Source organism: Ceratotherium simum, chromosome 26, assembly GCF_057802395.1.
Source record: "Ceratotherium simum simum isolate JZ-2026a chromosome 26, ASM5780239v1, whole genome shotgun sequence".
Classification (NCBI taxonomy): Eukaryota; Metazoa; Chordata; class Mammalia; order Perissodactyla; family Rhinocerotidae; genus Ceratotherium; species Ceratotherium simum.
The window spans coordinates 39,163,568-39,176,649 of record NC_141925.1 but is presented as its reverse complement, the minus strand read 5'-3'; the positions used below and the strand labels follow the sequence as shown (position 1 = coordinate 39,176,649).

General features: G+C 41.5%; 1 protein-coding gene across 1 annotated transcript in view; it reads right to left on the bottom strand.

The window, feature by feature from the left end:
- The window catches only part of LOC147913664 (cytochrome P450 3A12-like), a 33,365-nt gene extending 20,560 nt beyond the window's left edge, over positions 1-12,805 (bottom strand). Inside the window, exons 1-7 of the mRNA XM_087417595.1 lie at positions 12,676-12,805; positions 11,641-11,734; positions 9,112-9,164; positions 8,423-8,522; positions 3,335-3,448; positions 2,982-3,070; positions 1,501-1,649 (exon numbers count right to left, since the gene is read on the bottom strand). Coding sequence (XP_087273721.1) covers positions 1,501-1,649; positions 2,982-3,070; positions 3,335-3,448; positions 8,423-8,522; positions 9,112-9,164; positions 11,641-11,734; positions 12,676-12,785 — 709 coding nt within the window. The 5' untranslated portion in view covers positions 12,786-12,805. The remainder of the gene's footprint in view (positions 1-1,500; positions 1,650-2,981; positions 3,071-3,334; positions 3,449-8,422; positions 8,523-9,111; positions 9,165-11,640; positions 11,735-12,675) is intronic.
- Between the last annotated feature and the right edge of the window lie 277 nt (positions 12,806-13,082).

The following is a 13,082-nucleotide window of genomic DNA, read 5'->3' as shown; positions in this document are numbered from 1 at the left end:
AGATAGAATAAAAAACAACAACCACATGATCATCTCAATAGATGCAGAAAAAGCATTTCATAAAATGCTTTGGTGTTAAAAACACTCAACCAAATAGGAATAGAAGGAAATTTCCTTAACTTGATAAAGAGAATCTAAGAAAAAAAAACATAGCTAACACCACACTTAACAGTGAAAGACTGGATGCTTTCCCCTAAGCTTAAGAGCAAGACAAGGATGCCTCTCACCACTTCTATTCACCATTGTACTAGAGGTTCTAGCCAAAGGAATGGGGCGAGAAAAAGAAATAAAAGATATCTATATAGGAAATAAAGAAATAAAACCATGTCTATTACCAGATAACACGATCTTGTGTATAGAAAATCCTAAGTAATCATTAGAACATAAAAAGAAATGAAGCACTCATACATGCTACAACATGGATGAACCTTGAAAATATTACGCCAGATAAAGAAAGTCAGCCACAAAAGACCACATATTGTCTGATTCCATCTGTATGAAATATCCAAGCTAGGTAAATCTATAGAGACAGAAAGTAAATTGGTGGTTCCTTAGGACTAAGGGGAGAGAGGGGTTGGTTAAAATGTACAGGGTATCTTGTTGACAAAAATGTTCTAATGATTGACTGTAGTGATAGTTGAACACATATTTGAGTGTAATAAAAATCTTTTTTCTCAGTTTAATTGAACTATAATTGACATGCAGTACTGTATAAGTTTAAGAAGTACAAGATAATGACTTCATATACACATATTATGAAAAGATTAGCACAATAAGTGTCATTAACATCCATCACCTCTTATAGTCACACACAAAAAATCTTCCCTTGTGATGAGAACTTTAGGATCTACTCTCTAGCAACTTACAAATATACCATACAGCAGTGTTAGCTACAGACATTTTGTTGTACATTACATTCCCAGTACTTATTTATCTTATAACCAAAAGATTCTACCATTTGACTACCTTCTTCCAATTCGTCCACTCCAACACATGCCTCTGGTAATCACAAATCTGATTTCTTTTCTCTATGAGTTTGGTTCCTTGTTTTTTTTGTTTTTGTTTTTGTTTTTGTTTTTGTTTTACAGTCAACACATAAGTGAGATCATCCAGTATTTGTCTTTCTCTGTATAACTTATTTCACTTAGCATAATGCCCTCAAGGTCCATCCATGTTGTTGCAATGGCAGTATTTCTATCATTTTTATGGCTGAAAAGCATTCCATTGTACGTTTATAACGCATTTTCTTTACCCATTCATCTGTGGGTGGATACGTAGGTTGTAAAAACAATTGAATTGTACATTTTAAATTGGTGAAATGTACGTGAATTATATATCAATGTGAATTATAAATCAGGAATGCAGTTACAGAAAGAAAGAAGGAAGGAAGAAAAAAAGAGAGAAGGAGGGTGGGAGAAGGAAAGAGGAAGGAAGGAAGGAGGGAACAAAGGAAGGAAGGAACGAAGGAATGAAGGAAAAGAAAAATGGTAGTCCACATACTTATTAAGAGAAAGAATGGATTGAAGAAATCAGATCTTAAGAGCGTCTTGGCATTTTCCACAAAGGGATCTTGTGGGTTGTTGAGGGAATCGATGTTCACTCCAAATGATGTGCTAGTAATCACATCCATGCTGTAGGCCCCAAAGATGCTGAGTAGAAAAAGAAAGACATGGAAAATTAATGTCAGCACCTCTTTACTCTCCTTATCCAACACATGCAGCAAGAAGTGCACGTAAAGTCATATGCCCAGGCAAGACAAGTAAAGAGCCACACACCATCAGAACCTTCTACTGCATCATCTGAAGAGTCTATGCTACAGTCACACTCACACTTGAGGTATTTATCAGGTTCCATTGATGCAGTGGCCCTGTATTATTGGTGATGGGGACACTAAGTCATGTTACACCCTCCTCTGAGCTGAAGGAGCTGAGTCATAGAGGGAGAGAGACCCATAATCAGAAAAATTAAAATAGTGTGTTTTGAGTATGGGCAATAGTACCTATATGAGCACTGTGTTTCAGCAGGACAGAGGGTGGAATAGCTAGCTCATTCTAGGGGAGTCAAGAAAGGTGACATTGATCTGGGTTTTGCCTCACCACAGTATCTATGCTGAGAGCAGATTCCTCTTTAGCACATTACAGAACAGCAGCACCCTGTTCTGAGTTGCCAGGAATGTCAGCCCTCCTTCTCTACACCCCTGCTAAGGCTCCTGAAAGACCCACTCCTCCTCAACTCCAGTGATCTCAGGTTGCCCTGAGGGCTGACTTATTTCTGTAAATATAAAAACTAAGAATGTTCCTAGTTAGAAAATAATAATAGAGCACTCCAACATTGATTTAGGTGATCCCATAGCTAAGTGAACATATGTCCCCTGTTTTCCCAGGACAATCCCAGTTTACACCTGTTGTTCCTGCATAATTAAAAATATCCCACTTTAGACAACAGATGATATGGTCACTCTACCAGTAGCCTGTACAGGGCCTTCTCTCTTAGAGACAGAAGGAATGAGAAGTGGTGGTAAGATTTAATGTTAATATTTTGCTGATATCCTTAGCAAAATCATGAAGGGGATTAAGTTGTTCCAAGTTCCACACTGTGACTTTCCTGCCCCTCCTACTTCCCGCCAGTATGTACCAAATGCCTTCCCCTCCCACCATTACATACCCTCTACATGGAAAACTTTAGTACGGTTATGTTTCTTCTTTCTAAACTATGTATTTTTGTCTTCCAAAATATCCAAGGGGAAAATTAAGCAGATAAATTAATCCCGGCTCATGTACACAGGTACATGTGTTGCCTGGTTGCCCTGCCTTCTTGGGTGAGCCATCTCTTCTTGGGTGGTCCACTGAAGTTGTAACACCACACGCCTACTTCTGTTTGGTCACTAGAGTAACTCAACAGTGGGAGTTTCAGCTCCATGTCAGGCAGCTGGAGGATCTCGTGACCGAGCTCAGAATCCCAGTAGGTGCACTCCTACTTACTCATTCAAGGTGATGAGCTTGCCTTTCTCTGCTGCCTTCCTCAGGTTACTCACTAACACGTCTGCATACCGGCCAATGATGGGGAACATCTAGACACAATACATAACACCACCCACAGTGAAATGCAGAGACCCGAGTCCTAGAAGGACCTGGCTTTAGCAAGCATGGAACAGTACGTGACATTTTATAATGCATCTTATAATGTCTCTTCTAGGACATAAAGATAAAACACCATTTCCAGGAAGCTCAAATTCGGCAAAATACTCCTTGAGAAGAGACTACGATCTTATTTTCTACCTGGCCCCAGGCGCTTTCCTTAAGTTTCTAATTAAAAGTCCTGTTAATTTCTTTACCTCCTTGAGCTTTCCACTGGTGAAAGTTGGAGACAGCAACATACGTATTCTCTTCCATTGTTCATCCATAGCCAGAGCGATGGCATTTTTCATAAATCCCACTGGACCAAAAGGCTGGACTCAAAAGCAAAAGACATGTTGCCCTACTTGAGTTTTGGAGGTCTCAACAATTGTGGAAAATTTGATAAATTGGCATCAATTATTTAACAAATATTTAGTGACTGTCTACTTAGTAGGAGACCCTATGATGGATGCTCAATAAATATTTATTCCAAATGCCTAGGTTCCATTGAGGGTGGAGGAGACATCCAGCCAACTGATGTTGTTTCCAGCCTTTATATTCCAATCTCCTTTTAAATTCAAATAACCCCTGTGGTAGGGAAACTGTTCTTCCAGGGGAATAGACAGGAATAAGACCTAGTACATCCTCCAGGGCTGCTCAGAGTAGAAAGGGATTGATGACAGATAGCCAGATAGCCTTGGAAAACTGTATGTTGCTCAGGCCGGTTCTGTCTTTATATATATCTATGGCAAAAGCAACTTGAAAAAAGGATGTCCTGAATGGCAACTTTTAAAAAATAGTAGTTTGGGCCGGCCCCATGGCTTAGCGGTTAAGTGCATGCTCTCCGCTGCTGGCAGCCTGGGTTCGGATCCCGGGCGCACACCGACGCACCACTTCTCCGGCCATGCTGAGGCCGTGTCCCACGTACAGCAACTAGAAGGACGTGCATCTATGACATACGACTATCTACTGGGGCTTTGGGGGAAAAAATAAATAAATAAAATTTTAAAAATAGTAGTTAATACTTAAAAGACTAGTAATCTATTTGCTATTCTGCAGAAATTGTACGATCATGTGCAACTCCCTTGGTATTATATTTTTCCTCCAGGGTAGAAAGGAAAAGAGATAATCCTATTTCTCAGCTTAAGACTGGCCTACCAAGCCAACATCCTTGAGACTTCTTTCATCTTCCAAAACTATATTTGTTTTAAAACGGATATCTCCACACCTATTCACGATAAAAGTTCAGAAACTAGGAAGAGAGGGAAACATCCCCAACTTCTTAGGGACCATCTAAAAAAACTACAGCTAACATCTCACTTAGTGATGAAAGACTGGAGTGACTTCACTAAGTTGGCTGAGTAGGACTCCAGCCTGCATCACTTCTCAAAGAACATCAATTAGACAGCCATCCACAAGTGAAAATAGGTCTAGGAGAGCTCAAGAGTCTACTTAAGATGCTTCAGCAACACAGTGGAGCAAAGAACCTGAGAATAACTGCAAAATGTGTAGGGAAAATAGTTTCATTTTGCCTGCATCATCCCATGCCCCTGGCCAGCACTGCTCAGCACCAAGAGGGAACTCTCAGCCTGAGAGACTTCTTCTTGCTGGGAATAGGACAGCAGTGCAAGTGACCAGTTTCCCCAGCATTACAGGACACTGTACTAATGACCTGCTTTGGTTTCGCCCCACCCAGAGACTGGCATAGCTGACACGTCTTAAGACAGCTAGGAGCAAAGAAGGGCAGGAACTGCCAGTAGCAGCCATGCAGTGGGAGTAATCATGGTTCTCTGTGGTCTGCTCTGAAGACGATTCCAGAAAACTCTGCTGCTGAGGAAACCAACAGCCAGCAAAGAGGCTACAGACTCCCTGCAGATTTGCTGCCGATAGCCCCACAGGTTTTCATATTCACAGACTCCAGCTGTATGACTCCTGCCCTGCCCTACTTCTCCCCTGCCAGAGCTGCCCTAGCCAGAGCCATCAATGACTCCCTGAGCCCTGGGATCCACGCCAGCAGCCAGCCCAGCTTCTGTGTCTGGGCGTGTGAATAACAACAGCCCAGGGCCCTGCAGCTGCTCACGTGCCTGGAGCCAGTCCTGACTCCTGTCAGTGGACTTCAATGCACATGGCCACAGCTCACCCCAGCAGCCACCCACCTGCACACTGCCAGCCTCAACTCCAGTCACCAGCCCCCTCCAGTACATGTGCCTGCACTCAGCCCCCACAGATGAGTGTGTGGCCACCACTGCCACCTGCCTCAGTCCCTTACTTCTAGACCTGGAGGTGCAGCTGAAGACCTCAACAGCCGTTGCAGCCACTGTGGACCCTCCACACTGCTTGCTGCCAAGGATCATGCAGTTGGTGATGTCTTGAACCCAAGCTGCCTAAGCCAACGATTCCCCCTGCATATAGAGCCACCACACAGCCCCACACTTGGCACCCAGCACCACTAGACTGAGGGCCACAGCACACTGCAGTGTGCCCCAACATACAAAGTTGTTTCCTTACTGAAGGTAGTTCATAAAGTCTGGAAGAGATGACTGCTTCTTTAAACGTATAGACACCACTGCAAGACTACAGGGATCACAAAGAATCAGAGACACATAACAACACCAAAGGAACACAGCAAACCTCCAGTAACTGATCCCAAAGAGATGGAGATCCACAAATTTTCTGAGAAAAAAATTTGAAATAACTATTCTAAAGGAGCACAGAGAGCTGTAAGAAAATACAGATAAACAATTTAATAAAATCAGAAAAATATTACAAAAGCAAAGTAAGTTCAACAAAGAGATATAAAACAAAACAAAACAAAAAGATCCAAAAAGAAATTTTAAAGGTGAAGAATACAAACACTGAACTAAAATGTGACCAAGAGTGAGAGCTACAAAGGAACCCACATAAGGCTATCAGTGGATTTCTCAGCAGAAACCTTGAAGCCCAGGAGAAGCTGAAAGAATATATTCAGGTGCTGGAAGAAAAAAACTACCAAACAAGAATACTTTACCTGGAAAAGTGATCCTTCAGAAATGAGAGAGAGATAAAGACATTTCCAGACAAATAAAAGCAGAAAGAGTTCATCACCACTAGACCTGCGTTACAAGAAAGGCTAAAGGGAGTTCTTCAAGCTGAAAAGAAAGCATGCTAACTAGTAACATGAAATCATGTGAAAGTATAAAACTCGCTGGTAAATGTAAGTATATAGTCATATTCAGAATACAGTACAGAATATAATACAGTGTGTATATATATATAGATAGACACACACACACACATACAGTGGAATATTATTCAGCCTCAAAAAAGAAAGAAATCCTTCCATTTGTGAAAACATGAATGAAGCTGGAGGACAACATGGTAAAAAAAATTGTCAGACCCAGAAGGATAAATACCACATGATCTCACTCGTGTGTGAAATCTAAAAGAGAAAAGTTAAACTGATAGTAGCAGAAAGTAGAAGGGTGGTTATGGGAGCCAGGGAAGGGGGGATGGGAGGTGTTGCTCAAAAGGTACAAACTTTCAGTTATAAGATAAATAAGTTCTGGAGACCTAATGTACACCATGGTGACCATAGTTTATAATACTGTGTTGTATACTTGACATTTGAGAATAGATCTTAAGTGTTAATAGACACACAAGAAAAGGTAACTATGGGAGGTGATGGTCATGTTAATTCATTTGTGGTAATCATTTCACAATGTATTCCTATATCAAAACAGCACATTGTACACCTTAAAGATATGCATTTTTATTTGTCCAAAATAAATATAAAATTTTAAATTGTGAAAGAATAAATGCTTCCTCCTAAAAAAGGGAGAAAGGGAAAAATATCCACTCTCACCATTCTTATTCAACATCACACTGGAAGTCCTAGCTAGTGCAGTAAGACAAGAAAAGGAAATAAAAGGCATACAGATTGAAGATGAAAACAGAAGTGTCTCTATTTTCAGGTGACATCCCTGTCAATGTAGAAAATCTCAAGGAATATAAAAAGAAAAATCTCTAGAACTAATAAATGAGCTCAGCAAGGTTGTTGATACAAGATCAACACACAAAAATCAGCCACACTTCTACATAATAACAATGAAAATGTGAAAACCCATTAAAAACACAATACCATTTAAAATCACTCCAAAGAAAATGAAACACTTTACGTGCAAATCTAACAAAACATGTATGGAATCTCTATGCTGAGAACTGCAAAATGTTGATGAAAGGAATCAAAGAAAACCTAAATAAATAGAGACATTCTGTGTTCATGGATTGAAAGTCTTGACCTAGTAAAGATATAGATTTTCCCAAAACTGATCTGTAGATGTTATGAAAATCTCAGCAATTTTTTTGTAAACGTGGATAAGCTTATTCTAAATTTGTATGGAAAGGCAAAGACCTAGAATAGCTAAAACAATTCTGGGAAAAAAATAAAATGGAAGGAATCATTCTACATGAAGTTAAGATTTCCTCTGTAGCTACAGTAATCAAAATTGTGTGGTATTGATGGAGGGATAGACCCACAGATCAATGAACAGTGAGAAATAGACTCACATGAATAAGTCCAACTGATTTTTGACAATAGTCCAAAAGCTATTCAACGGGGGAAAGATAGTCTTTCCACAAACAGTGCTGGAGCAATTAGACATCCATAGGCCAAAAAAAAAAAAAAAGAACCTTGACCTAACTTCACACCTTATAGAAAAATTAAAACAAAATGGATCATTGACTTAAATGCAAAACATAAAACTATATAATATTTAGAAAATAAGTAGAATTCTTTGAGACTTCGTGCTAGATGAAGAGTTTTCAGACTTGACACCAAAGGCATAACCCAAATAAGGAAAAATGGATAAATTGGCCTCATCAGAATAAAAAATGTTTGCTCTGCTGAAGACCCTGATAAGAAGAAAAGACAAGCTACAGCCCATAACAATAAAAGAATAGTAAGAGAGAGCCTTGTGGTGATGGAACACTTCTGTATCTTGATTGTGGTGGTCATTACACAAATCTACGTATGTGATAAATTTTCATAGAGCAACATACACATACACACGCACAGACACACAAATGAGTGCACATAAAACTGATGAAATCTGAATAAGCTCAGTGGATGTTATCAATGTCAAAGTCCTCCTTTGATACTGTACTATAGTTATGCAAGTTATTACCACTGGCAGAAGAAGGACGAAGGGCACATGACATGGCACCTCCCTATATTTTATTGTTGGCAACTTCCTGCGAATCTATAATTATTTCTAAATACAAACTTAATAAGTAAATTAAATTTTAAATTAAAAGAAATAGATGCCTACCTGCCGGTTTGTGAAGACAGAATAACATTCTTTCACTAGTACTGTTTTGATCATGTCTGGATCTGCGATAGCCAACACAGGCTGTCTACCATCGTAAAACCTGTTAGGAAAGCAGAGCTGATTGCATTGAACAAGCTGGATTTTACAGCTGGAGCCACACCTAAAAGTCCAGACTTTCATTCTGATGTTACAGAATCTATACTCCTAGGGATGATGGTGGGTAATAATATTAGAACATTTGCTAAGTCTAGGTGGTGTGTACATGGGTATTTCCTGTACCATTCTCAGTCATTTTTTCTATGTCTAAAATGTTTCATTATAAAAGAAAGTTAGGTTAGTAAATAATTGAAGGTAAGTAAATTTTCTAGGAACAAAATAATAAATAATTAAGGAAAGTCCACCCACTCAGTCATGAAAGATTATAATTTTGAAGATCTATCAAAAACATGACAAACGCATATGACATAATATTAGATGAAAACTGTAGACATACTGATCACAAATACGTAAAAATGTGTCTACAGATGGAAAGAGATTTGAATGTTCAAAAAGTGTTAGTAGGATTCTGAATAATTTCACTGCCCTATTTCTAAAATTTCTAAAAGAGGCTCTGGACTGAGATTGCCTTCCATACAGTGAGGGCATCATCATAACAACGTCTATCCGGTGAAAGTTTCCAGAATACTCACCCAAACATTTTTCCATACTTTTGAAAACATTTCCTGTCAAAATTCCAAGAACCCTGCAAGGAGAAACAAAATTAGATTACTAATCGAAATATATTGAAGCCTACCTATAATTGGCACAGAAATTACCGGAATCCCATGAAATCAGTCTAACTGTCTTTCACTGGCAGTGAGTGGTAGCTCTTATTCAGAGATGTCTTAGGGAAAAGAAGAGAAAATAGAGGAGATATCTGAAATGGAGAACTTAATTTTGAATATTCTCCACGTATTGTACATACTGAATGACTTTCCCATGTCTATGGATACTAAGTCACTCCTTCTCTTTCTAAAGTGTTTTCCCTTGTGCATGTGTTGTCTCTGAAATCAAATAACCCTCTGAACTGTGACCTCCATGGACACGTGAGAAAACTGAAGCTGAGGGAAAGTGACAGGGGCCTGCATACTCTTTGATCTCCTAGTTAACCATCCTTGTCATTTATCTCATGAGCCCTCTCTAGAATTCTGGCAGACTTAGGAAGTTTAACACACCAGTGACCTCTTTTAGGATAGCAGATTTAAATAAGTCTAAGGCACATCTGTTGAGTGAGAGAGTTAGTGAGTGAATGAATGAATAACAAAGTGGACCTGTCTTCCAGTTTTCCTGCTCAACATGGAAAAGACGGGGAGAAGCCACCACTCCACACAGGACAGAGCAAATTAAAACACTTGCTCTGAGATTTCACTTCTATAACTTGAAAAAAACTCCCCGTCACTAAGTTTGAGTTGTGATACTTTGACTATACAAAAAAAGGTCCTAGAAATGTGGATCTTGGGGTGCATCCACTAAGGACCTGATCTGAGAAAGGTAGAATAGAAATAATTGCTTTTTCAGAGGGAAAAATATACAAAAGTTCTTAGGCAGTAGCTAGGCACTGAAGGCCTCAGTTGGGGAACTGGAATTTAAGAAACAAGCCTCCGGTCTGTGGGAAAGGAAATCTAGGCAAAGACCAGCCTACATGCAAGGTGCTGCCTGTTTGCAGTCTGGACGTGAACTTGAAACCTTCCACCCAGGGGCCAGGCCCTGGGAGAGGGATGAGAGGTGGGTTAACCACAATGGCGCCACCAAAACTCACAGCCCGTGTGTCACATAATATATAGCATTCAGTTATATTAAATTTTTTAAATGTTGCCCAATCACCTCCCTTCTAGTGATGTTGTATAAGTGAGTCTGCATTTGTTTTATAAAAAACACACAACTCAACTAGTGGTTAAATATCTGAAGTCCATTGACAACCACCATCTGGTCTCAGTATATGCACTCCCTGTTCAAATTCACCCATAGGGCGCCTCCTCTGAAGGAAGAGAAGTAAAGCAGAAAGCTCTTGTTCCATCTCTCAAATCCCAAAAGATGTCACGGGTAGCAAAAGGGGGAATAAAGCAATGGAACTGCAAGGGTTTAGCAGTTCTTGAGAGAATTCAAGTATGTGCAAAATTCCCGACGGTGAATACCGGGGCTACCTTTAAACTGAAGTTAAAAACTACCCAGAAGGGAGCCAGTCCCACTGTCCTAGTGGTTAAGTTTGGCGTGCTCCACTTCGGTGGCCTGAGACGTTTCCAGGTGAGGACCTACACCACTCATCTGTCAGTCACCATGCTGTGGTGGTGACTCACATACAAAAGAGGAAGACTGGTAATAGATTTTAGCTCAGGGAGAATATTCCTCAGCAAAAAGAGGAAGATTAGCAATATATGTTAGGTCATGGAGAATATTCCTTATCAAAAAACAAACAAACAAAATACTACCCAGGAGGAAGGAGAGAAAAAACAGCTACCCAGAACTTATGCTATAACCAGGAAAATATGACTCTAGTGTACCCAGAACTTATGCTATAACCAGGAAAATCTGACTCTAGTGTACACACTTAATGAGCGACTATTGGGAACCCCTTTCATTATTTTCTCCAAATACTGAGTGTGATTGTGCCTTCCTGGGAATCTGCATCTGGCAGAAAGGAAATCCTCTTCACAATGCTCACAAGTTGAATCATCAAGTCCCACGCTGAATGAGCCAGAGAGCTGGGCTGTCCAACTGAAGCAAAACCTGAGACTTCTAACAGTTGACAACAGAGCCCTGGGGTAAACTTAGCCATGTGTTGGGTGGGGACTATGACAACATTTCTGGAAAGAGGGAAAGCTCAGAAATTCCTCCTGAGCTGGGGCATTGTTACTATGGAACTAAGCTGGGATTTTCAACCATAAAAAGCAAAAGAGGCAGCTGGCCTGGTGGTGTAGTGGATAAGATTATACACTCTGCTTTGGCAGCCCTGGGGTTCATGGGTTGGGATCCCAGGTGGAGACCTACACGCTGCTCATCAAGCCATGCTATGGTAGCGTCCCACATACAAAATGGAGAAGGATTGCCACAGATGTTGGCTCAGCGACAATCTATTCAAGCAAAAAGAGGAAGAGCGGAAACAGATGCTAGCTCATGGCCAGTCTTCCTCACCAAAAAAAAAATAAAAAAGCAAAACTCGAAGCTCCAACAACACTTACTTTATGGTAGCTTAGAATATTTCCCAAAAAAGGCAGAGGTGTCGGCCCAGGAATTCCCAGCTTCTTAAAAAGTCCATGAGTATAGGTCCCATACCTATAAAGTGAAAGAGAGATCAGGTCACTGGGATTGTGGAACAGGTGCTGGGGCTGGCCAGTCCCTGACTCAGAACTGGGACAGTCAAGAGAAGGAGGTAACGTGGAGGCGATAAATAACAGCAACTCCAACAGCAATAATTACATTCACTCATCATCTCCTTTCCCACCTCCACTGTGAGACCCACAAAAAGTAACAATGAGTAGCTAAAAGCAGCTGAAATCCCCATGGTCCCAATCCTAGAGTGAATACTTGACAACTGTTTCCAAACTTGAGGGCTCCTGAGAGGTTCAGGCTGGAATTCTTACAGGGAATTTATTCATCTCCATGTAGTAATTTGACTCTCCCATGATTTAGAGATTCTCAGAAGAGGAATAACTTTTTTCTGCTCCCATGAGATTTTGCATAACTACATCCACTCAATAACACAGACTGAGGAGTCAAGATGGCGGCATAGGCAGACTCGGAACTCACCTCCTCCCGTGGACACAGCCAATTTACAACTACTCGTGGAAAAATTACCCCTGAGACAGAACTGAAAACTGGATGAGAGGAACTCCTGCAACAATGGACAATCCTAATTGAGGTGGAAGAGCCAGAGACTCCCTTCTGGAGAGGAAAAATGCCACCTTCACAAGCCACAAGCTTCACGGCTGCCGGGAGCAGCTCACAGGTACGCAGCCTCCCTGGAGGCGCGGGGCCCTGAGCCGGGGAGCGCCCCCGCTGTGGGCATTTTGTGGACCCAGCACAATCGACACCAGTGGCATAATATCTGACTTTGCCTGCTACTAAAGCATTGGGTAGCACCCCCAGAAAACCCGGTTCACAAAGAAACTAAAACTGGCTCTTAAAGGGCCCACGCACAAACTCACCCGTTCCAGAAAGCATCCTAAAATCACCAGAAACAAAGGTGCACAGTGCTTCGGTGACAAGAGACTCACCTAATAGGACCTGAGTGCATCTTGGTGAGGGGTGAGACCTCTCCAGGGACTGGGACATTGGCGGCGGCCATTGTTGTGGCCTGGTGTGAGCGTGCTGACACACACGCCATTGGAGTTTTCCCTGAGACCTGCTAGCCCAGGGTCTGCTCCACCCGCTAGAGCACCGATTTAATCCAGCTCAGCCAGGGCAGGCAGCCCACCCTAGAGACTGGCCCCACCCAACAACAAGCCCTCAGGCAACGTGTGGGCCTGCATAGATTGGTGACTGGATTCTCTGCAGCCTGGCAACTGAGCTGACTTGAGCGGGGCAGGGTGTGCACAAGGAGCGGGTGGAGAGTGTGGGGTGGTGGTGGAGTGTGTGGGGCTCCCGCCGTGGAGAGACTGGGTCCATTTGGGGAGGTCAGGGT